General features: G+C 33.5%; 2 protein-coding genes across 3 annotated transcripts in view; both read left to right on the top strand.

Moving 5' to 3' along the window:
• The first annotated feature begins 100 nt into the window (after positions 1-100).
• Positions 101-6,168, top strand: His2av (Histone H2A variant). The gene is made up of 5 exons (XM_076316420.1): positions 101-243; positions 389-466; positions 1,794-1,907; positions 2,533-2,662; positions 3,439-6,168. Exons 1-5 carry the CDS (start codon positions 241-243, stop codon positions 3,498-3,500), a joined length of 387 nt encoding a protein of 128 aa, XP_076172535.1. The 5' UTR covers positions 101-240; the 3' UTR covers positions 3,501-6,168.
• A 489-nt stretch (positions 6,169-6,657) lies between these two features.
• The window catches only part of Cad87a (cadherin 87A), a 450,687-nt gene continuing 429,734 nt past the window's right edge, over positions 6,658-27,610 (top strand). For both annotated transcript variants that reach the window (XM_076316271.1, XM_076316272.1), the window contains exons 1-2: positions 6,658-6,783; positions 7,201-7,334. In XM_076316271.1, the coding sequence (XP_076172386.1) occupies positions 7,294-7,334 (41 nt within the window). In that variant the 5' untranslated portion in view covers positions 6,658-6,783; positions 7,201-7,293. The remainder of the gene's footprint in view (positions 6,784-7,200; positions 7,335-27,610) is intronic.

Raw genomic sequence — 27,610 nt, forward strand, 5'->3', positions numbered from 1 at the left:
TGTTTAAGCGATATGAGATAGAGGTTGCTTTTCACCGAAGTTGTAATATCGAATCAAAACCGATAGATGGCGAAGAGGCATTTCATCGAGCTTCTGTAATTGGTGTATTTTAGTCACGTGGGACGACCGCGGGACACGCCGACAGCGCCAAGCGTATTTGGCGGGACCGGGCTTAGACGGCGTCGTCTGTGCTCCTCGTAAGTCTGTCGTGTAGTGAACCGCAAAGGCTCTTGTCGCATAATGGTGAGTATCCGCAAGTTTTCAGCGGATCCTTTAGCCATCCGTGTCTCGTAACTGCATCACCGTCTTCTACGATGTCCGTACTGTCTACTGGCAAAGTTTTGTGGCCGTATCTTGCAAATTAACCGTGATTTTTGTTTCCGAACAGGCTGGCGGAAAGGCGGGCAAGGACTCTGGTAAAGCGAAGGCGAAAGCGGTCTCTCGTTCGGCGAGGGCCGGCTTGCAGGTGAGTTTATTACTTACTGCTTAACTAATTCAAACGCGTAGAATATAGTTGTATCATTATTATTTTTTGATAATGCACGCGTATATGTTTATTTTAATAGGTTTTAAAGGTAAACAGGTTAAATCATCATGGTTGGCGCGAAAAATCGGGGTGTTTTTAGATAACTAATCAACAATTCATTTTTACGAAGGTGTATTAAATTTTAAGCAAATAAAAAGCGTGAATTAGATTCGTTTAACTTTAATACATGTATACCGCGATGAAAAGTTGGAGAAAATTTCAGGGAAATATATTATTTTTTGAATTAAAGTTATGGTGGTTTACGTCTAAGTTCGGAAGTTTTCAAACGAGACGGTTGAGTCTGTTGTACGCCCCCCTCCTCATATCTTTCAATTCAGCTATTATTGTTTTAAATTAAAATACTTTGTTCTACAATTGATGAAAAAATGTTTAGCTTGAATTGTTGTTCTGATAATTGTTTACATTTTTATTGTATTATGTCAATTGCATTAGGACAATTTAAAGTGACAGAAAATATAACTTAGTTTCTTGTGTAGTGTTACTTTTGTATTCAGTTATGTTTACCTGTCATTGAAACTTTACCGAAAACAATATATGCACTGTTTATTTATGTATATTGTATAATGTTTTGTGATTTGTTTAAACATTCAATTAATGAAACAGTTTCTTTGTATAATTTATTAAATTTTTAATGTGTCATTACGCATGTGTTTATTTCAATGTAAACGATAACAGATGCAAACATAATGATAACACTTCGTAAAATAATTTTTTCGTACATTTAAAGTATCAGCGGATTCAATGAAAATCATCTTCGGAGTCTTATAATTTATAACAATATGAGAGAATCGATTGTTGTTTTAATCATAAATAAATGAAATATAGGGCGTGCACTATTGAATGACGAAACCACCAACTAAAGCTGGAAAGCTCGAGAAAGTCGAATCATCGTATACCGCTCGATATCCGTAGCGTTAAAAGGGGACCGAGTTACGTATGCTGTTCCATGTGCGAATGAGGTTTGTTTTTTTCCGGGACAATCGGATACAACATAATTGTACAAAAAATCGTAGTCGGAAAAATACTGTAAATATAGAGTATTACGAAAAATCGTGTCATTGCTCTTCGTTCGATATTTCTTGCATGAAAAGCTGCTGACGCGTGTGACCTTATGTTATTTGAACAGATATTATATTGATGCGTTCTAACCTGTAAATATTTACCTTGCCATGAAACCAATATTACCTTTCGATATAATCAATTTTACGTATATCAGACGTATCACGTTTGTTTTATTATTTTCCAGTTTCCTGTTGGTAGAATTCATAGGCATTTGAAAAACAGAACCACAAGTCATGGTCGAGTCGGTGCTACGGCGGCAGTATACAGTGCAGCTATCTTGGAATACCTCACTGCTGAGGTGAGTGAGAATGTGTGTGTGAGAAAGAAAAAAGTGTTGATAAAATAGAGAGTGAGAGAGTGAGAGTAAGGGGTGGTGGCGGAACAAGGGCAAATACGCACAATAGGAAGATCAGTCGTTGTAACCAGAACTATATGCGTTGGCATCACTAGCGACTAATGGCGGAATCACTAACGCCAAGTATCATGGCCGACGTTTCCCGCCTTTTCGTCAACCGTAGACGAATAAGGTGCAACATGTTTTTTTATTTTTAAACCATTTTTTATGTTATATATATATAAACATACTATGTATATATTTATTTATTTATTATTTTCATATAGACTAACAAAATACAATCACACAGACATATGGTACAAATATTAATTATTGACAGATGTTGCCCTAAGTTATTTATTCTGAGTTTTTGTTTCTGAAAAGTATTTATATATTGACAAAAAAAACGTAAATTTTATCAAATGAAATATATTTCTATCTACAGTTATAAATTTTCATGTTTAGTATTGTTTAATATCATGGTACTTATATATATCTATAAATGATATTTTAGAGCTTTTCGCGTTAATATTACTATATATATATAATGTTAAAATACATGTACAATAAAACATTTTATTCAATTCAGGTACTCGAACTGGCAGGGAATGCATCAAAAGATTTGAAGGTCAAACGTATTACACCAAGGCATCTTCAGCTTGCTATTCGTGGTGATGAAGAATTAGATAGTCTTATTAAAGCAACTATTGCAGGAGGAGGTATGTTAAATAATGGTCTATGTTGAATTTTCATAAAATTCTGAAAATATCTACATTTTTTTCAATATTTTACATATATTGAGAATTGTATAAACTTTCTATTACGTCAAATCAAATCAATTATATCTTTTTATTAACGATTAGCATTTGAATTTGATGTATAATAATTGAAATTATACAAATACTATAAAACCTGAAGTCATTAATCTCTTGCTGCTGGTAGACACATAAAGACAATTCAATTGTGGCATTTACGAGCATATAAGCATCTAAACTGTTGTATAGGAGCATTTAACGAATCTTATTTTAAGTTTCATTTTGCAATATATTGTGATTTTGCAATCTGTTGTATGATACTTTCGAAAATATTTTTCTCTGATAATTATCTCTTTGATAATTATTATTGTTATTTACTGAAAATTTTGTCAAATTATCTGGTATTACTACATTGTAGAGTGACATGTTTTTGAGTTAATAAAATACGTAATCTACTTTATTGCATTGATGTTTATATGGGCATATGGTGAGTGTAAGCAACAAGTTGCATAGGATTGTATTTCTTACCAATGCCAGTATGAGAAAGCATAGAGTGGCAACAAGAGATTAATGATTTGAGCAATAATATACTTAACCACGAGAATTTTATTAACATGTGTATGTGTATAATACAGTTACAACAAATACGGAAGATGTGCTACGATATAAAATATAATTTATTGCGTTTTGTTTATCTGGTTATGGTATTTTAGTTTTCATGTTATTTTATTTCCTTATAGGTGTTATTCCACATATCCACAAATCGTTGATTGGAAAGAAGGGTTCGCAAAAGCCAGCATAATTTAGTGAATCATTCAAGGACATTTCAAGCTATGTAGGCAAAGCAGATGCGAAAGCAGCAGAGTGATTGTTGACAAAGTGTACCTATGTTACTAAATTGATGGCGAGACTGGCGTGATATATATATACATATATATGTGTGTGTGTGTGTATGTATATATATGCACACACACACAGATATATGGATATATATAGATATATATATAGATATATAAATAAAACAAATATTGATATAATTTAATATAGGTAATGAGAATTAAAGAAAAGACAAATTTTCACCACGCAATTGGCATTCAGAAAGGGAAAGTAATAATATAGGTCCGAAATAAAGACAAATTTTAGTGTACGCTACGCTGCAATTATTTGACAAGCGATGCGTTGTAGCATGGCTTGTTCAAGGCTGCAGAATCCTTGGTACAGTAAGCGAATACTAAATATTTTGAAAGTTGGAGTATTTAAGGACTTGGATGTATCAAACTGTTTATAGCGTTAAAGTTTCTCTTTTGTTCCCTTACTAAATCGATGGTGTTTAACTTTGTCTCTTTTTTAAATTATTGCGTGTTACTAACGCTGTTTTCTTAAAATTTGCTATTCGAAAATAGCATAACTGTTGTTCCGAAATGATGCGTAACACATGCAAGTATTAGGTAGTTTTTATTTCAAAAATTTCTTCTACTTTCAATATTTAACGTTTAAAATTTTTACTCGCATCTAGATGTCTAATACTCTACGAATATGGATACAAGTAAAAATAAATACGTAATCATTCTTGTTATTAAATACTCTTAACTGTCTTACAGTAATGGATAATGTGTATAAATATCTTTAGAGTAAATTTTTAATTTTGGAAAATTTATATTCTAAAAATTTGTTTCGCCAAATATTTTTGATTAAATTTTTAAAGTTTTCAGTCTTCATAACATTAATGTAAGTATACAGGGTGGAGCACTTAAAAATATATACTTGTATATGTCTATTGCATACGAGTGTACGGAAAAGTAACTATATCGACAGTTGCTTAGTTTTAAAAAAAGTATGGCAATGGGTAGCTCATTCATAAAATCTTTGTATACAAAATTTCTATTAATACTTGAACTAAAGAAAAAATAAAGACAAATTCAGTGACGTATATTTATTGCTCTTTACACGCATCATGAAATATTTGATACGAAAAATCTGTTCATGTACGCGGTATCTTTATTGCCACTTTATACGCAATTACTATCAAGGTATTTATATTTTTATGCGTGTCATATTAAATATCTTGTGATGTTTAAGTAAACGGTAGATAAATAACTACATAATCGTTGCGTTTGTCTTTAATACGTTCACTGCGTTATGGGGCACATATGATGCCCGTAATGTATTTTGCGTGTGAACCATACTTCATTGAATCTTCGTTACATACTAAGAGAATATTTCTGTAATTTTTCTACTATTTTTATCGAAATTCACGAAGTACAACTGGAAGGAATACGTTCCTATTTGCTGCGTACACTCGAATACGAACGTACTGACAAATAGTACACAGTATAAATGATTCGTGGACGTGTTGAGTTTTCCTTAAGTCAAGTATCAAGAGCATATGGTTCTATTTAATTCATTTATTGCCACGCCAGTATTCCATGTTTCGCCATGGAGACGCCATGGAAATCGCGTATTTGGTACTGTATAGCGTTACTCGTAACGGTAATAACATGTAAAAGTTTAGAAATATAAACTTACGTGTCACCCGCATACGGGCCGCGTGGCAGTAAACGTGATAAAAGAAACCTTACCAATGTTTTTAAAAACTCAGGAGCGATATATTTCTCTTTTTAAACTGAGCACACTTTTGATGTTTTTCTATAAATTCTAGTACAATGGATTTATTCAAGTCAATAATTTTCTTTTAAATTCTCCACCCTGTGTAAGAATACTTTAGGAACTATAGTGTTCCATAAACATTTCTACTAACGTTGTGAAAGTTGATGTTACTTACGAAATATAATTAGTGGACTTTATTATTTAATCGACTTGAACTTATAAATGCAGATGTTGCAGTTTATTCCATAGTGTACTGAAAATTATGAGACTGGAATCTTTGAAACACGATAAGCTTTTACTCTTGTAAAGGTAAAATGAAATATATTTCGGCATCGGAAAATTTTTGATGTAAAACATAATCTCTCTTCTAGTAATAATGTTCACTTATTGTAAAAACCATAGTAGAAAAAGTTGAACCAGTCTGAAACGTACAAGCAGTATGTGTTTTTAAGAAAAGTAATTCTTGTTTTATTTTTGTTCATACAATTTTTCATTTTATTCTTCATTAAAAATGTTGTTACTTGTGTCATTTAGTATAATTTTCACTGTACCTACGGTATTATACCGTATATTAAGTACCAGCTATGTGTAAAACGTTCATTTTCATAATAAAGAAAAGTTTTACTATTGAACAGCGTTCAGTCACTAAAAAAATTGATGAAACTCGAGAAAAAAATGTATACTAATTTGTATTTTGTGCCTTCTTTAAAAATCGTTAAATTAGTATGACTTAAAAATTAATGTATAGTTAAAAGGCTGTAATACAACGAATGATTTTTGTAAATGTATCATTGTACATGAACTGCGTAATGTCATTTCGTATTACATGTAAACATACGATTTAGAAATATACTTTCTGTGGTAGACTACAGCTGTGTAATTAAAGATAAACATTACCTTAGGATTCGAGTTATAAGTAAAGTAAATGAAACGAATCGTTAAATTGTCTAGTGGGATCTTTATAAATAGTGTTTAGAAATAAATTAAATTTTCTTTTCTACCGATAATCGTTACCTTGTGAAAATAAATTTTGTAAATTCACTTCTAAGGAACGATAATATTTTTGAAATGTTAATACAGATGCAATTAAGACGACGTTATTTACAAATTACAATAGTAGAGCTCGACGAGGAACATTGTATATATATACACACGTACGTAGATAATTTCATAGCCGTTTTTCTTGTTTTCTTCAATTTTGTATATCGGTATTCACGTGTTCAGTGCTGCCATCATAGTGGGAGCGGTCTCCTACCACTATTCCAGTTCCCCCCACCAGGAACCAATCCCATGGCTCGTTCAAAACCTTGCGGCTTTTCGTCGAGTCTGGTCATAGTGGGGTACGGTGTAGCTCCTTGCGTTTGTGCGGAAGCGAGATAGCAGCAAGGAAGAGCTCCCCACTAAGCCGGTCAGAAGCTCAGTCGCCTTTCACGAGCACGGTTGGTTGGGCGACTTGTGTCGTGGGTATAATTGTAAATGTGAGCATCACTCGCTTGATACATAAATTCCATTCGTAATCAAGAACGAGAGAGCCCGTTTATTGACTTTGCGCGGGGGACAGGATCTCTCGACGGATCGTCCTCGGATTCGTCGTGAGAGGGCCGGGAGATAGTGCACACCGGTGACAGAACGCGTGGGTACTGTCAAGCAGTGTACTTGTACGGTCAAGATCTTGTCGTATGCTTTTAAATATCTAATTCTCCGTGGGACTCGGAATTTCGATCGCGGGAAATCAGTGCGAGAGGACCTGTTTCCGTTTCACTCACGTTGCGCTGTTGCCGGTGTTTACGCCTTCGAGCCGAATTTTTACGCGCGCGAAGACCGAAGGGAGGGGAAACGATTTATCCAAGAAGCGGTGATTCGTAATTATAAAAGTATCATCTTCTGTTTCGAAGCGGTCAGCTTGGTTTCGTGGCAAGAGTCAACGGTATGACTTCCTTCTCGGCATAACTTCCCACATAGAACACCTGGCTGAAGATTCCTCGAAGATGACGAGCAGACACGCGGAACGAGTTTCTGTTCGTGCCTGGTAAGTCACTTCTGCCTCTAGAATCTTTGCGTGACAATGCTTTTACTTGATTAAGCTGTTAGCCAACTTATTACATTGGCGTGTTACGGTGAAAGGAAGATCTTCGTGTTGGATGGTTTCGTTTCCAATTTACCAGCGTCACGTTCTTTAGAAATATGTATCTACGGAAGCGTCAGACTCATCGATGCAACGAAAATACTTGCGCTTTTTATATCGTTTCGTTAAGTCGGTGTCACTCGGAATTATCATTGATCCCGGAAGACTAATTATACGTACGGAGTGTGTACGTGTTTGAACACTAGTTGCTTCAACGTTCGAAGGTCAATGAACAGCACCGATGTTTGGTTTTTACATTTTTACGACCGTACCTTTCCGAATATTAAATACCGGCTATTCAATTATGGCACACGACTTTGATCTTTTCACGGGTGCAATAAAAGCCGAGAGTGATCATTTCTGCGTTATATTTTGCATTTTGACGGAAAGGTTCGATCGATGTTTTGAAATAATCTTATTTCGAAAAGTCAGTTTACGAATATTGGTACACTCGATAATCACGGCTACAAGACAAGTGTACAAGTACACTTAATCACCGTAGAAAGTATGTAGCATTTTTGGTTACGTTTGGTTTGTCATAATTTCGCAAGAAATTTTCAAAACCAATCACGTTTCGCTCGGTAAATATTCAAAATGTTTAAATATACTTTAATCGATGATTTCAACGACGCGATATTGCATTAAAAAAATGAATATTCGCGAATAGTTTTCATCGAATAGTTTATTCTCTACTATCTACGATAATATTGAGCAGAGTGGTAGATCCGAATTTTTGTCTCTTTCTTTACACGGAAACAATCAATTTAAGCAAATCAATACGCGTACAATACGCATACGCGCTTTTGATTACATATAGTATTTATCGATTTGGTCAATGTTTACTTGATCGCATTTCCGTAGGATATTAGAGATCACGGAAGTCAAAACAAAGCTACAGGATACATTGCAGCAGTGTACACATAATATTTCTGATTGTTTACAAAAGCTTGTTTGTTTTTCATATAAATTTCTACCTTGTTCGATATCGAATGCTTTACCCCCACCTTTTCTACATAGTTACCGATTTATATTGTTGCGCCACCGTTTTTAAATTCGTTTCCCGAAATCTTCGTCGATGTTTAATACCACGAGTATCGGAGAATTGGGTATTCGAGTATTTCTTTGTATTCGGCGTTACTATCGAGAGCTTTAAGCATTTGGGCACGTGTTTTGGAGTACTTTTTAAATTACCACCGATAAATTTCGTATTCATCGCTCGGTCATTTTGTTCTGGTCACGTTGTCGTTGATAAAGTATTTCTTATCGTTTCTATGCGCTGCTAGATCGTGTTCCTTCGAATTAGAAACAATAATTCCAGAGCGAGGAACTTCGCCACTGAAAAAGATTCCACTCGCTTAGTTTTGTCCAATATTGTTGTCGCTCAGATCGTACATTGAATCTCTCGAAACGGGCAAAACAAGAGTCCGTGGTAGTAATTGGAACCAGCTACTTTGTTACAGTTACTGTTGCGTCAAGTGTACTTAAATCGTACAGTGGATCGAAAAAGTGTTTGCACACTGTACTCTAAGGAAATTCCCTTAACCTAAAAGTCTGATTCTAATGAAAGTCTGCGTTCATGTAAATAAAATCAAGATCTGAAGATTCAACGTATCTTTACTTTTTCGGTACAATTTTTTCGGTAGACTTCGAAAGGTGTATATTTTTCAAAGAAAATTTACATAGTTGCGAAGAAAACGAAAGTCTCTATCGTTCTGTTGCGAGAACGTTCCAGGAAGAGTTGCACTAAAAAATTAAAAAGAACATTAAAACTTGATTTCACCTTCTTAAAGAAATTACCAATGAACAAATATATTTTTCCGTGTATGTAAAATTGTGCTCCAGTTGCGTAGAAACTTTCATGAAAATCAGTCTTACGTGTGAGAATTTCCTTAGAGTGTAGCGTTCGAATACTTTTTTCAGTCACTGTACATCCCGGTGGGTTTTTTTTTGCGCGCGTCGCGACCCGGGTAGAAATGTTTTCTGTAATCTAAATACCGGTATGTACTTGGAACGCAAGGTCGGTTGATCGGCAACGTCATCGAGGCGGCGGCAAATGTTGGCGGTGAAAGTTTATCCCGTGCGGTAAGGATCTCTGCACGCCACGTTCATACAGGAATGAACACGGAATCGTTCTTAGAACGAAATCCAGTTTAGGAATTTCATTTGTAAATGCGGCGAATATTTCTTCGTCGTTTAACACGCGCTGGACAAAGCCTAATCGCGACCGAGTATACCTTCTCGCGAACGTTTCGCTCGTGCTGATTTCCGTAGCGGTTCACCGATGGAGCGGCATTCGTTTCGCGAGCTCGATATTGTCTTTCTCTATTGGAAATTCGCAGTTACACGTATCGTTGTATTTATGCGATGATATCGTTCTATTTATTAACGTATCCCCACGATTAAGTGGCTATTGTCACCTAGAATTTCAAAGAAATCGATTCTTCTTTTTTATTTCATTTTCCTGAAGCTACGATTTGGAAAATATGCGGGAAAAGTCATTCGCTTCGATTCGTGAAAATATCGATGATACAGAGGTTTGAATATATACGTTCCGGATACGTGTGAACATTTAGATGAGAAACTTCGAACGCGTTTTTCACCGAACGTTATTTTCGAAATTGGTTTCTTTTAACCTGCTAAATACAAAATAAAGCCGAAGAATATAAATTCAGAATCGAAAGTTTCGCTATTTTTTAATTTATCGTGATTTTGACTCCTCTATGGTTCCTGCTATAACTGTATCCTTCCTAATGAAGATACTTTTTCATTGTCTCTGTTGTATCATTTTTAGTAGAGTAATTCCAATAATTTTTAATATTTCTCGATGAAAAAAATACTGTATGTATTCGTAAGATGGGTAAACATATTTGAAAAATCTTGCTACAAAATAGCCTGTCTACCATTAAAAAGAAAAATCGTAAAGTTAACGTAAATAAATGCGTAGGTGAGCAATTGTCCACTGAAGTCGTTGTTTCGTAGAGTAGTTCTCAAGTTGTCGAACGTGAAGTCAGCAGTTTTTTAAATATGCTCTACGGTGAAAAAAATGTGTATAAATTTTAATCAATTTAATTAAAGTTAATACTTCCAACAGTGTAATCGGGTCTGTTACTTAATTCGAATCGAACTAGAACTTTATATATATATATATAGGTATTATTGATACACCTTCGTATATTTTTGCGTGGCCAACAATGATACTACGTAACGTCAAATTAAAAAGAAATTTTAAAATTGACCGCAATAGATAAAAATTACAACCTAAACAGAGTTTCTCTGTTTTGTTTTGTACAAGGGTAACGTTGAACAAAATAATTCATTTTCACGATATGGAAATTGATATTTTTCAACGAAAATATCAAAGTGGAAAGATAATTTTTTGTTCGCACGAAAATTGTTTCTAAAATAGTAGACTGCACGATTAAATGTTATTTCTTTGCAATTGAAAGGATTAGGATTAAATTTGTGACAATCCTATGGCTATGTCTGTGCTAAAAGCAACTATTGCTATTTAGAAAGGTTCTGTTGTTGCATTTTATACAGAATTTATCAATAGAAATGTTGTTTAACCTTTGCATTTCAGACCGATGTGGTAGTTACTGAAACAATTTTTCCAGGAAAAACAATCCTTTTTGCTTCACGATCTATAGAAGAGACTACATCTGTAGACAGAAGCTTGTTTACAACGCATTTTGTTTATAACGTAGCATCGTGTAATGTTAATTCGAGCTCTGGTAGCTTTGTGTAAATTTGGCGTACAGTTTCTTCTGTCGATGAAGGTTTGCACAGTTTCAATTGTTTCGAAGGACTCTAGGAGTTGTTAAATTGTACAAAGTTGTCTTGCATCGATAGATCTCACCGATGAGAAATTATTTTACAAATATTTTGCGTTTTTCAGCTAAATTAATAGAATAATACGTAGCGTCGTTAAATCGTGGAGAGATACGGTATTAGAAAAACTTTTTTAAAGAAATGTTCCATTTGGAGTAAATTACTCCGATCGAATCGAATAAAAATTTCTCGAGCAATGTGCAATGAACATGATAATTTGGAGGCTAACGATACGATTCCATATTTTCTTGGTCTACTGAACTTAACTTTTGTTGAATTCTTTTGTGTTATAAAATAGCTCGTCTTCTATTAGGAATAGTGGTATAATTAACGGTGATATTTGTACTTTCGATTGATATAAAGATTGTAATTATTTCGATGAGAAATGCGTTGTATAAAAAAAAGTAACGCCTCTTTTTGGATACTTTTATAATTTTCTTCGTGTCGTCCGATTTCGTTGCTAGTTAATTGCGAGTATTCGTGAAATTGTCAACTTAAAATAGTGTGCTTTTGATCAGCGAGCAATCGTTGATCGTATGAATTTTGTCAACATTAAGACGTCCGTAAATCCATCGCAATTTGTTGCTGTAATCAAACAGAAGTGTCGCTCCGATTGTATAACTGAAATAGGCACTTGATTGTTGCAATTACGAAGGAATTGCAACTGAACGAGTATGATTTCGACGTGTATACAACTACATTAGAAGTTAGTTGATATAATCGCGTCAAAGGGAAATCGAATTGGTTGTTACATAAAATTACTCGATCGTTGCATACCGGTGAAATGCTCGTTTCTCAATCGCTCTTTCAACGATCAAAATAAAAATGAAATTAAAAAAAAAAATGCGATACTTTCACAACTTTCATTCATTTGATACGTTACACGCGTGAATTGGAGAGCTGAAGCTTCATTTTCAAACTTTTAATCCCTGAAGTTGAAGTTAATGTTTAGGAGCAAATTAGAATCTATTCATTCACCATTGTTTATACACAAACAATTACTGAAACAATTTTTCCGGGAAAAAACGATCCTTTTTGCTTTACGATCTATAGAAGAGAAAAGGGTACAGGTATTTGTTTGTTGATTTATAATCCTCCGCTCTGCTAGTTTTGCACGTGTGATTCTGTGTTTTGCAAAATTGGGATAAAAATATTTGCCTAAAATTAACCATATTCAAACGTAATTGCTTGGACATAATCCACTTTAATACATTTGCATCATTCAACGTAATGGTGCGTCATGGTTTGGAACATTACTGAAGGATATTATAAATACATACATCGGTTGGCTTTTGGTAGCCAGCATTGCTGGTGGACTTATTAGTAAGGCTGACCTAGCAAATCTTGCTTTAGATGCAGTTGTGTTTGATCGACTCTGGGTTTATTTCTAGCGAATGCTTCAAACAGTCTCTTTTTCTTCTTTTTTGTTTTCAAATAAAACACTTTTTCTTTCCTAAAGAAGTTAAGGTCGGGGTTAAATATTTCACCACTTAAACCCATTGAGAATAAATCCTCAATATAAAGTGTTTCAAATCGCGCGTTCATCTCCATTAAAATGAAGGAGAGTGTTTTTCAAGGAAAAGATTCGAATACAACCTATCGAATTATTTAAATTTCCAGTACCGACCGAGAATGAGGTATTCATACCGGGATTCAAGTTTTTTTTAAACATAATATACGATATTCTCTATTGCATATTCGGATTCTACGTAAAAAAATATGACAGTTTTGTTTCAAACAGTTTTCTCAAAAATTTTGAAAAGAAATTGTTTATCTAAATCATGAATTCAAGTTTATCAAATAAAAAAATACTCTTATTTGGAAATTAAAGTTAAATTATGAAATTAAAATGATTGTATATTGCAATTTAGAATTATAACAAAGAAAAATACCAAATATTTACACATTTTTAATTTAATGACAAAAATTATAGGATAATGCTTTTTCGTAAATAAATAAATACATCAATACGAATTTGATACAGAAATTGTTTCACAATATATCTAATAAACATAATGGATTTAATATTGACTCGTACGATTTGAAATAATTTTGCAAATTTTAATAAAAGAAATTTAACGTAAGTGTTCAAACGGACCATTGTTCTGCAAGATACAAAATTTGTTTTGAAAGGAATCGATTGCTCGAAGAATTTCATCGGCCTTAAACGATTGAATTGTTTGGAGAAATTTATACTTCAATAATCGTTTTGTGGTCAACGTAGACATTTCCGGGAAACTTCATATTTTTCACGTTGAAGCCGAATATGTTATAAAAAATACCGCGTCTCCATCAATAAAATCTACTTCCGGTATGAATATCTTTCGTCGGTACCAAAAATTTGAACTGTTATCATTCGATAGAGAACATTCGAATTAGTTGATAAAAACTTTCGGATTTTTTTTTTTTTTTTTGATAAAAGTCACTCCTTTTCGTTTTAATAGGGATAAACCAATGGTTACTTTGTCGATGTATTTCTTTTTTCTCTAGTCCACATCATTGTTTGTTTTCAATCTAGTAAGAAAATACGTCCGACGAAACAAATACGTGCGAAAGAAGAATCTGCTATAAGCCCAAAAACGACCGCTATCATATTTGGACAATGTTGAAGTTCGTTGCGATACCGTAAGAGAGGTAATATAGACGGGCAAGTGGCCTTGAACGGTCACATTATACGGCGCCAACTTTAGCAAGTTTAATATCCTAGCGGTTCTATGCGAATGCGTTAACACGTGCTTCTGCATTTAATTAATTTTTCTCTTAACATTGCGTTAACTCCATAACGAGCAGATTAGAAAAAATTTCACTAGAATTCTGTTTATTTAAAGAAAAATGGCACCAGAAATATAATACAAGAAAAATATTTTAAAAATGATTGTTATTTTAAGCAAATATTGATTCATGTATGCACCATTGAGCATTTACATAAAACATTATACGCAGAAAGTTTACGAAGAGTCATCAACCGTGAACCACCCCGATGGTTCGATACGTTTGCAATATAAGGTTTATTGTAGTAAAATTGAATTTATGCAAATATGTATCTTTCCACACTGTACTCTCACACTTGTTGTTGAAATAAACTGGATTCAATAGCCAGATGGTTCAAAAATTTCGTTTTACAAAAAGACTCTTCGTAGAATCAGTAGATGATTGTCAGACAATGAGCCTCGTAAAGAGGCAACTGAAACAACTCCTAAAATGAAACTAGTCGTACTCGCATTTATGTAGTACTTTGAGGAGTAAATGTATCTTTTCGTATATAAATTGTGTTTTCGCAATAATAATTTCATTCATCGTTAGTTTACGCGATACGAAATTCTGATCAATACCAGAATTAATCTCTTCCAATGATTCTAATCGTTTGATCTGAATTCTAGTCGTACTCACATTTATGTAGTACTTTGAGGAGTAAATGTATCTTTTGGTACATAAATTGCGTTTTCGCAGTAGTAATTTCATTCATCGTTAGTTTACGCGATACGAAATTCTGAACAATACCAGAAGTAATCTCTACCAATGATTCTAATCGTTTAATCCCAATTCGATTCAGTGATAGATATGTATTCTTTTTAGCTTTCAAATATACAAATATATCTCGCAAACTATAAGAAACATTAGGAAACGGACACATTGAAAAATCCGTGACTGGTTAACACGTTCGTTTCCGTGTTATATTTGTGATAATTTGATTGAACAAAGTGGACGCTTTCGAACTATGTACATACAAGTGAAATGTACCTGATCAATGCGCGAACTGTATATTTCGCAATGTGTCGCACATATTGTGAGCGTGGCCAGTGAACGACGACACTGGTCTATAGTTGTTCATTTGTTTTTACGGATATGAAATAGAAAATTGCCGCTGCGACACGTGTGACGTTGATCTCTCACGAGAATCAACGTGTCACGCATGCATCACACGTAGGTACTTACGTGACGCGTGGTAGCCGACGTGTTAACGTTTCTCGGTTAACTCGAAAGATTTCCATTTCGTTGCATCGTATCTGAACGGTTCGAGTTCTCCAATTGTCGAAACGGTTAATATCTGAATATCGAGAAAACAAAAAACTCGAAGATCATACACTCGGAGGACACACGTTTTCCAATATTCGGGTCGAACGCTGTGGTTCTTTGTTCTTCGAATCCGAAGGGGTCTGGCATTGGGATCGAGCGCATTCATCATTCACAGGTCACTTTTGTCCGAAAATTAAAGCCGTCTGGAGGCACGTGGACTTTACTCTGGACAGGTGGACACAGTTTATCACGTTTTTCAAAGACATTTACGAGCAAGTCGCCTTCGCGGGTTCTCGATTCAGCGGCACAGCACGATCCGTTAGCACATCCTCTGGGTCATCGACCATGCGGTCGCATAGAAGAGTCTATGGGCCGGCTTGTACGATGAAACCGTAGGATTTTCTAGTAGATTCCCACCAAAGTTTCTTACGCGATAATATAATATCAGATGTCCTTTAGAAACGAAAGATCGATCTTTGCGCCAAACGCGTGCAATGGCTCCGAAAAGCATTCGTACGCTATATTATAAAGAAATTCTTCTCACCTGTAAAACTGATTTCAATGAAAGTTCGCGTGCACGTAGAGCATAATAGTGTATATATAGGAAAATATTTTTGTCCATCAGAAATTTCTTTAAGAAGGTGAAATCAAGTTTCGAAAGTTTTAACGTTCTTTTTCTTTTTTTAATGCAATTTTTCTTGGAACTTTTCGCAACGGAACGATAGAGCACTAAGAGCTGATTTTTCTTACAAAAAGTGTTACCCTAGGTTGCACTATTACGAAGTTGTATTGCACTTATCGATTTGCACGATCGGAGAGCTTGCAACGACTTTCATTTTCTTTGCAATTATGTAATCGCGCGAGCATAACAGTGCATATAAAGAAATATTTTCGTCTGTGAGAATGTTAAACTATTTGGTAAAATTTCAGCCGTGAATTTTCAATCCTATTACGATAATTTCGATTTTATCTACGACGATATCATCTTTTCTTTTTCTAATCAGACTACACACAAGTAACGCAAACGCAACTTTTAAAAACAGTGTTCTAAAAAATTTTGAGAAAAGTAAATTTGTATTTTAGTTGAATTCACTAAATTTTATAGTTACGTTGTTGGTAAGGTTAGAGTCAGCAATACTGATGTATGCATGCGCTCTTCCGCTCTATCTCGCGTGGCTTTGTAAAATGTGCGAGGCGTGACTAGCGTGAAAATTAAAATAAATTTATTATTACATACACAATATATTACGGGGATTTCTCTGAAATCTATTAATACAACAAAAAGGTCAATGCGTAAGAAAATGGATATAAATAATTTGCCAATATATAAAGGTCGACACCTTGTTAAATAAACAACATCGTATATGTATATATATATATCGTTTGTTGCGACTGTATATCGTTAAGTTCATAATTATTTATTTGTGGAGATACGTACAAAGATTTTTCAATTTTCGGTAAAAGTCGTGTGAACATTTTTCTGAAATCTACTGAATAAACAACAACGTTGAACGATAAAAAGATCATCAAATACAAATAATGAATAGAAGTACAAGTTCGTACCCTGTCGAGTAAATAATATTAGAATAACGTACAATCGTGATAAAAGTATACCTTTTATTAGGATTACGTATTATTACGAGAATTGTTTGTTTGCAAAGATAGAAGGTTGTTCTTTTAATTCTTAATACGAGAATTTTATATCTTATCTCGCGGTACAGGTAGTGTCTTTTCAATGGAGACACACTATACGCACATGCACATATACGAAGTTGAGAAAAATGTTACGGTCAGCGTTACGTCGTCTTACATCGAAGTTCTTCCTTACCAGCGAGTGATAAATCACTTTCCGGATACTCGTACATCTGTTTCACTGGTTTCGTATCATATCTATCATACTCTTCCCTAAAGCACCGACGTCCACGCTTCATTACGAATTCTATAACGTATCGAATCCGACCTCTCGTGACGCATTGTAATTTTTCATCGTAAACTCTCTTATTAACAAGAACAATCAAAAATCACGATGTTCTCACGAGATAAGGGATTCCAGTTGCTCGAAGTGATTTCGTACAATCACTCTCAAAGTAACGAGGTAACTATTTGTCTTCGCCAAGTGACGTAGGTGCATTAATTTTTTGCATTAATCTGTCCATTGACTTTTTAGTCGTGTAAGTGTTAACGAATTCTAAATTCAGTACGAGTCGCAAATTAAAATATGCATCGTACAATACATAGATACTTTTTAATTTAATGTGAGAAACAGACGGTCAGAATTTATGGTAACGAATTAATACGTTGCGAAATAATAAATTAACAGAGATACGAAGTAATTTAAATTCGTAAAAATTATTTTTGAATTTCTAAAGATTTATATGTATTTATAGAAACGTTCGACGAATACTGTTATCGACGTTACGAACAATTGTTTGCGTAACGCATTATTTAATTAGAGAAATGTTTACGATTGTAAACGTAATGTTTCTCACAAAGTGAGAATTATTTTTTTGTAAAGAATTTTAGAAAAGCGATACCTTGTTGAAAAATTGAAGAATACGATGAATAATGTTTTTGATACTGTGCTTCGACTGTGCATCATTTATTTTACGCGATTTTACAATAGTACTTTTCATCGTTCCTCGTTAATATTACGTTAATATTACAATAATAATTTCCTCATAAATACTCGTTTCTAATTCTATACAGGTATATTGAACTTAAACGAAACACAATCGTTCCCTGTTCAGACAGGATAGATTATGCAGTATTAGCATTGCGTATGGATACTAATTAGTGGAATGTACCGTATTGAAAAAGTGTTGCTTCCAAGTTTCGCTCGACTCGTGAGATAAATCTCATCTGTTCTTCGTCCGGATGCATCCACGCGTTCTAGGTTTTTTATAAGGAGCATCATCTAATCGCTACTCTCCATTTTTTACGAACCTTGGTACATCTAAATGAATATATAGACGCACATTGAAAAATATTAAACACGTATTTCTTTTATCCTTAAAGCTGTGAATGAAATACGCATTTACTTAACTTTCTTGAAAATTAATGAAGATAGAAACAAAAATGCTGTACATGGAAAAAGTTTGGTTTCTTACGAACAGCAATTTCGTCAAGTTTAGTGATATAAAGTTGTATAGATGGTACCTCTCTAGCCAAGCGTGTTATTTATATTTTCCGAACTCTAAGTAAGGAAAATATAACGAAGAAAAATTTCGAAAATATTTTCAACTGCGATAAGAAATATTTTAAGATTTCGTGGTCACACTTTGATTATTGAACAAAAATTTCTGCTTTAAATGTGCGAATGCAACATATAATGCGAATGTTTGTTAACACAATTTCGTTTAAACGGTTTATTGGATTTTGGTTAAATTCTATGTTTCTTTTTTCAAGGCTTGTTTCAGTTGTGAGTAAAATCGATTCATGAATAACAATGGTTATCTTTTGTAGTTTTTTCTTTTGGTATTTTGTCCAATAGATTTTCGATAAATTCAAAAAAAGAAAATTAATCTTTCTATAAAAAAAGTTAGACGAATTATATTCTTTTTGCCTTTGTTAATTTTATAAATATTTCCCGTACAACGTGTCTGCCAGGTTTGATAGAACTCGAAGATTTTCGATTGGATGGTATTTATTAGAGTACTCTTTCCATCGCTTCAAGGGCAGGTTGTATCGGGACAATGCTATTAACGAGGATTACACGTAACGAAGTTTGTGCGCGCCCAATTAACAGAGATCTATAATAAATTTTGTTACGTGGTTTAAAAGCCATACGTGGCCCTGGACAAAGAATGAGAACGAACGATCAAATGCGAAAGGAAAACACAAGGAGAGAGAAAAAGAGATCCAGAAAAGGAGGGAAAGCGTAGGTTGTCTCTTCGCGTTGTATCTACAGATAGGCATGCTTGGTCAAATATATTTATATAAGTATACACAGAATGTTTGAAAACTGGGTGGCAAGACTTTAGGTGCGTGTTCTACTCGCCGTAAGGATGAAAAGAAGTCCTTTCATATATAATTTTTAAACAATTTTTATAGATAATTTTTAAACAATTTTCATATATAATTTTTAAACAATTTTCATACATAATTTTTAAACAATTTTTATATATAATTTTTAAACAATTTTTATACATAATTTTTAAACAATTTTTATATATAATTTTTAAACAATTTTCATATATAATTTTTAAACAATTTTCATATATAATTTTTAAACAATTTTCATATATAATTTTTAAACAATTTTTATAGATAATTTTTAAACAATTTTCATATATAATTTTTAAACAATTTTCATATATAATTTTTAAACATTTTTTATATATAATTTTTAAATTTTTACAATTGCAAATACTTTTTGCCAGTTAAGAACTCTCCCTCTTTTAGTCATAAAATTCGAGTAGCTTTAAAGGTTTTTGGAATTCTGTGTAAAAGGAGAGAGAATTATAGCGAAGTAATGACAGCGTCTTGTTTGCGCTGTCAAGAGTCTAGGGACTATCAGGATTGATTCTTATCTGGCGCTGTGATTTTAACTCTCAACCGTAGACGTGACAATCGTGTCCACCAAAGACTAAGTTTCACAATTTTCACAATACTTTGACATTTCTTAGAAACTGATTGATCAATAAGAATCAATAATCGTTAATGTTCTTTTATAAATGAAAAATTGAAGAAAGTGTCTTCGAAACTTAAATAAAATTTAGTCTTTGAAACATTTGTATGGAATCCTATAAGCACAAGTATACTTTCAATATTTCAATCAATGTTTCATTTTGAGCTAGATTAAGTTAAAATCTGGTCGACTGATTTAGAAGACAATCTACGCTCTGTATATATTTTCTCAATAAAAGAAGTTTATTCAACGACTATATTTAACAATAACGATGAAATATATTTTATCTAACGACATTCTAATCTGTCGTTAGTAGAGTGTAGCGATGTGTTTTTCGAAGGCTGCGAGGGTATTTTAATTTTTTTCATCAAACGTGGCTCAATCTGACCAAGTTCATGCTTCTTCGTACCATTCGTGATTTGTGGCGGTTTCCTTACTTTCTGTAGAATGGACGTTGCACAGGAAGTCCTTTGTTCGAGGAAACCGTCCTGTAACATTCGCGCAAGTCTTTTCGCTGCGTGCGAGTGTACGATGTATCAAGTACTGAAAAAGTAAATTGATATTTTCGCACCTACGTTCAGCTTCACTCTGTGCTTGAAAATATAGACAAATTTCGGTTTAAAAAATGACAGTTCTCATAGACAAAACCACACGATAAACGAAGTACCAATTTAATTTTGTAAATTGTATCAGTTCGAGGTTCCAAATTCGGAATGTATTGTTTGAGATGTTGGAAGCACTTGCTCGTTGCATTCTACGCAAGAATCTTGCAGCTAATTTCGTGTTGTTATATAATACTATTATATTGAATAAATTCTTCCAAAGCTATCGCTTTCTTAATAATTCATTTTTTATCGTTACACAACACTTGGTATAAGTACACGAATTGAAAAGATTCTCCTTGTAGTTCTTCTGTTTTAATATAAGCCTTTGTTGATACTCAGCGTCATTTTTAGGGACGCAAAACTGCAGTTAAAGGTTTAAGAGATATTTGCCTATGAAGATTAAGAATAGGTAATTTTTGTAATTTTTTTTAAGGAACTGCAAAATATTTTAATCTATAGTTCTGTCGATATATTTACTTGTCTCTAAAGGAGATCTACAAATTGTTATATGAAAAGAGTAGGCTGTATCTATCGATCCGAGATGCACAGGATACCATCCAATCTGGTTGGTCTGAACAAAAAATTCAAAATTACTTTTAATCTGTAGAGTCGTTTTCGTAAGAACGCAAAGTTGTTCATTTTTTATTCGAAATTTGTAACTAGATAAAAATTCCTCCATCTCTGCTGAACAGCTCAAGAAGGGCAGACGTTATGGATAGTTTACGATGTTCTACCGATGTGTGCAAACAAATGCGATAGTATTGTTCTTATCGGTATTACGTCGTAGAATGGGCGGATAAAATTTCATTCGAATAAAAAATGACGAATAAAACGAACTTATAATAATTTATTGGACTGGACCAATAAATTTGTATTTGTTCATAACGAAATATTTCCTTCTACAATTGAAACTTTAATTTCTATTTAACGAGTAACCGATACAAAGTTGTTTGCTTTTATTCGATGTTCGAAAGTTTTATCCGAATACAAATATACTGTTTAAAAAAGATTCGTATAGCACATTGGAACGGAAATTTAACGGACAATGGAATGTACGTACCTGCACATCGATCGAGTTAAAAAGTGTCTACATCGGCCATACTGGTAAAGGTTCCTTGAATTTCTGCTAGTGTCATTCGTATTCGAATATCATGCCTTGAAAGACGACCACGCAGCAATCGAAACTTCGATACCGTGCACGTGTACAGAACTTGGTAGTTAACACCATAACGTGTCCAAATACGTTTTACCATTTCCCCTGTGAAACTTCCACGATAGAATGTTTTCAAGAAAATTTTTCCTTCAAAATATGAAGCGAACGAACGTTCCGTGACGATGAATAGAAATGAGCCTAACCCAGATCCATTAAGAACGGTTCCGTAGTCAACAAACAACAGCTCTCGTTTGAGAGAAAAAACCACAATTCGTCGGCTAGTACCTAACAAGGGTTTCGCTCAATATACCACTCGAGTGTGTCTCGAGTACTTTGCTATATTTCTTCCAGCAACTGTACAACCGGAGGATCGAGGTAACGGTTTAGCCTGACGTTGGCCACACGGTGGTATATTGTCTGTACCGAGCATGGAAAGACGAGATATGGTTTCTAGGTATGCGTACGTGCGCTGACATCCACCGAGTGCACCATCCCCGGCACGTGAACGTACACGTTTAATTGTCTAGCACACCTTGACGTGGTAGCGCGTGCGGTTGCGTTATTCACACACGTATCTTCGTCTCTAGGATCGCGTGTGCCGCGTGCAACTTGCCCAAACAAGTCCCGCCTGGCGCTTAAGCGTCCTTGATAGGGCGCGGGTTGCGAGCACCGTAAAAGGATCGAATGCAGATGCACCATTTTGCAGGACATACAATATGGAGAGACACTTTGCAGCCTGGATAGAGAAAATAGGCAGGCGTCGTTTGAAAGTGGCTTTCAAAGAACGGATTATCGTTTGCGGCATGGTTGCGCACCGTAGCCGTAGACGTGAATTTTTTAAAGGGAGACACGCGTGTGTGTGTGTGTGTGTGTGTGTTGTTCAATAGATAGATATCCAACTGCTGGTAACTTGGGAAATATTTATTCAACGTAAGGTACAGCTTGGACCGTTTCTCGATATAACCGTTCTCGATAGGGAGACATTTATTCCCTTCTTCTATCGGCTGTCTTTATTCCCATGGCGAAAGGATCTTTTCTTTTTATTTACGGAGTCAGACACGGGACGAACATTTTCACTCGTTTCAATATTCAATGACCCGTTTCTGTCTTTCTTTATCCGCTGATTTTACACAGCTTAAGGTTATTTTAAGCGCACTCGCCATGAAAACGTCGACAAGATGGAAATTTCGAAACGGACGAACGTCAAAAGTATTACCAGTAAATCCTTTTTTTTTTATTACTACCGATACAAACTATTGTAAAGTTTGTTATATGTAATTGAATTAATTGTTATTGCTAAATTTGTAAGTGTACACCTGTGAAAAGGGCTTATCGGGCGTAAATAATTGCCTCTTTCAGGCAACATTTGTGAAAATAAATATTTTCTTACTCGGATATTTCTTCGTATTGTCGAAAGCAACGGAGATGTTCAATGTGGTCGAGTTAAGCGAGACACTTTATGTTATATATTATTCGTTTCTATAATTTCTTTATTGTTAACCCTTTGCGAATAGGACTTTCTCAGTTTTCGAGCCTGAGGAGAAGAAAGGGTATACGCTTACAAATTTGGCCATAATAATTAATTTAATTACATATAACAAACTTTATAATAGTTTGTATTGGTAGTATTTTAAAAAAAGTATTTATTAGTAATATTTCTAATGTTATAGTTGTGTGTGATATCTTTCGAAACAATCGCCTATATGTAGGCCTGTTCTATCGATACAAATATCGTCGTAATATCGGATTTATTTCTATTTGTATATACTATTTGTATATACTACTTTACATTTTCGTATTGGTCGGATTTGCTCACATCATTCATATATTTATTGTAATGTATGAATGCATTTGGTTTAGTTATTACGACGAGTGGAACATCGTGCGTTTTTCTGTATAGAGATTTTGTACTTCCAGGTATGCATAATTGTTTCAGAGTACATAATCGCTGGGTACCTACAGTGGTTCAAAAAAGTATTCGTAGACTATATTGTAAGAAAATTCCCCTAACCTACAAGTCTGATTTTAACGAAAGTTTATCTGCACATGTGACATAATTTTTTGGTTGACAAAAAATCTTCTCGAGAGGATAAAATTAAGGCTTGAAACTTGAACATTTCTTCATTACTTTGGTATAAATTTTTTAGGGGACTTTTTTCACAGTTAAACGATAGAGCACTGAAAACTGAAAATTTTTGTTGTATCTCGCACGATTACAAAGTTGTAAAGAAAATGGAAGTCGTTGCAAGAAACGGCTCTAATTGCGTGAAATCGATTTTTCAAATAAAACTTTGTAATAGTGCAACATGGAGCAAAATTTTTCACACGAAAAATGTTCAATTCTTAGTGCTCTATCATTTCGTTTCAAGAAAAGTTGCATCAAAAAAAGTGAAGAAGAAGATTAAAATCCTTTTTAAAGAAATTTCCTATGGAGAAAGATACTTTTTATATGTGCATTATTATGGATTAAGTGAACAAACGTTCATTAAAATCAATCTTACCGTAAAAAGAATTTCTTTATAATATAGCGTACGAATACTTTCAAGAGTCACTGTATGTAGTATAAACTTTACGAAGTTTCAGGTGACTATATGTCACTACACGTTCAAATGGTAAAAACGCTTAGGCAACTGTCCGTAGACACACATTCGCAAAGTGTTAAGTTAATCACTTTGTTTTGTATACATTTGGGCTACTAATACTAAAAGTCTAATGATCCATTTCCCTGGAACCATTTTGATAAATAAGCAGAGTATTCTATAAAATAAACTAAATGATTTAGTTTTATGTTTCTTCTGGATCTATACAGTATGCTTTTTCGTGTTTGGACTTTATTTATTGAACTGCCTTTGTAGATTCGAAATCGATGTTAAAAGAAAGGAAGAAGGTTGATCAGAATTCGTTTTAAGTACGAAATAAAAATTCAGCTGCAACATACTTAGCTTTAAGAGCAATTTTTGGAGTAGTAACGGTTAACTTTAGCTGTTTAATGTTCCGGTTGTTCCATCGGTTCTTTATAAAAATATAAATTAAATATATTTCGATAATATAATATAAATAACAGGAAATACAAAGGAAAAATAACGAAAAGACCTTAACGAAACTATATTTACAAATAAAATCCTCGCTTTAAAAATATTGCGATACGTTCTATTTAATTACGTACGTATATTAATTTTATTCATCGAACGTATATATGTAAAATTCGAACAAATTTTTCATCGAAAGCGTAAACAATTTTTTTTAATATCGGGATGTGTTTTCGTTAATGAATTATACAAAAAGTGCATCGTGTTGGTTATTTGTAACATAAGAGAAAAACAGAATATTCAAATAAATGTGAATACCTATACACATCGTGTACAAATTAAAAACTATGAAAATTCACCATTTTTGTAAGATTTATGTTGAAACTATAATTTTTACTTTTTTTTTAAACACGTAATTGTTACAGAAAGTGAGATCAGAATCGAAGGTAGCGTGTGTAACATTTCTGATAATAGAAGTGTATTGTATTATTTTCACATTCGTTTATACTTTGGTCGTAATTCTATATACGTCGAGAAGTACAAAAGTTATCGAAACATCGTGTATAGCATGGAGCATGTTCCAACTTTCAATTAGAACATGTTCCTGATTTCAAATACAATTTCATGACTCAGAAGTAGTCACCAATGTCATTTTATCGGTGAGAAGTCTTCGTGTCTCTCTATACGATCCTTGCAACAGTTTTTATGTTCTTGGTTTTGTAGTAATGGCTTCGATAGTTAGTCGTGACAGTTAGAGAGGGAAGTAGGTGATCCACAAATTCACTGTTACTATTCATCTTTGATTTGCTTGTCTCTGAGTATATTGGAGACAAGACTGAGAGACAATGAAAATTGTAAAAATACAGGTTAACATGGGAAAACAAAAATGCAGATATATATATATATATATATATATATATTATGTTTTTATACATATATATGTGTGTGTGTGTTTCTTATTGATAAGTAATACTGAGTTATATTTCTGTATTTGGTTTAGAAGAAATAAACCACGTGTGGTTAGTAAACAGAGAAAAGTATGGCAACGCTACTAACAACCGATTCCTTCGAACACACAACAAAGGAAACGCGGTAAATGATTTTGATTTAGCTTTCAACAAAAGAGAGTGTGGAAAAGTTGTGGTAATAACTACACACTGTTAGTGAGGTGGAAACCATGACAGTTAAAGAGGCACCAGTGTATTACAACTAGGTAGGTACCTCTAAAAATTTTAATTTATCAGTGTTATTGTGTAAAACTTCCTTGCATGTAAACATCAAGTAGTATTTTTAAATTAATGTGGAAAAGAAAGAAAGAGTAGAAATTAAATTGGCAAATCAAACACTAGGAGTTACATAATATTGGCTATCATTATTGAGTATTTGTAAATGAATATTGCAAATTGAAATAATCTTGTAGTCATCGTACGGTTAAAAAATCATAATAAAAGTAAAATAACGGCTCATAGGAATATGTAAATGATATATGTATATTTATATTGCTATTCGGTTGTAATTCGTTTCGTTACAAATAGAGTAATCATTACTAACTTGGTCTTGTTAAAAAGTTATATTTGGAATATTTTATCTGTATCGTTGAATCAAATTTATTATTATCAAATTTTTTTAATTTTTCATCCGTTTTTCAGGACTCGTTAAATATATGTATCATATATGTAGATATCATGTGAAAGTATAAGAGAAATCGGGTAATTGGAGTAATTAGGATTTTATCGGATTAAAATGTAATGAGCAAAGCAGGCACAGATATTTACTACGTTACCATATTCCATTATAAATTTCCTTATATGTTTTTTATTAAAACAAAATTATATAACGTAGAATTCATGCATATGCAACAATAAAACATTAAGAAATAGTATAATTTTAAATTTTATCATTTAGCGTAGAAGAAATGTATCGAGATATTGAGTAAAAAAACGGCTCTAATACTTTTCACTTTTTAAGTTGTGAGCGTCACTGAAGTAGATTCGCAGTATTTCTAACAATTTTAGTTTTCTATTTACCTCATAATTATTGCGAAATACAACTGTGCGGATTATTTGCTCGTAAGCAAAAGGGCGGAGAATTCTACCGAAAATTCACTATTCGATATAAATAAGTAGCAGTGATTTATTCGTGGCCGACGAATAAATATTTCAATTAATCGACTTGTTTAATTAAACGGCTGTTTGCATAATAATTTATGCATATATTTAAATAATCATTTTAATAACGAAGTCCCCGGCTATTATGTGTATGTAAAATGATAAATTAGGAATGATGAATAATCGTCTAATTTGAATAATAAATAGAGAATAAAAACTGAATACTTGACGAGATATCTATCGTGAAGTACATAAAGAATCAGTTTCGAAAATATTTGTTACGCGATGATGAAACTTCGAATATTTCCACAAGTGTAGCGAATAATTTTTTAAGAAATTTCAAATACAATGCGAAACATTTATGTTTCTATAACTTTCCTAACCAATAATTTTATACGCAAATTGTACGCGACTCTAATATGAGACTCAGTTTGCTTCTCTCCGAATTTTATTTCTTTTTGTCTTTCCACATTGAGCATATAAATTCTATTTCTTCGGTACAGCAGACTCCGTGGGCCCGTTGCTAACATTTTATACACTTAACCCATTGTTCACTATGGGGCAGAGTTCAAGAGGTCCTTTAGGGACAGTAAAATGTTTTGCCACCGTTTTATAACTCATGACCCAAGACATATTCTTTCACTCAGTAGTTTAACTGGTATCATCCGATTCTTGTTCCACTGTTTCCGTTTTTTAACCGAATTAGACTAGTTGGTACAGGTCACACCTTCATTGAAAATAGAGAAATATGATGACGGAAAGAATTGAACGGTATAACCAAATCTACGTATATGTGAACTCATTTCGATCACA

Source organism: Ptiloglossa arizonensis, chromosome 7, assembly GCF_051014685.1.
Source record: "Ptiloglossa arizonensis isolate GNS036 chromosome 7, iyPtiAriz1_principal, whole genome shotgun sequence".
NCBI classification, from domain to species: Eukaryota; Metazoa; Arthropoda; class Insecta; order Hymenoptera; family Colletidae; genus Ptiloglossa; species Ptiloglossa arizonensis.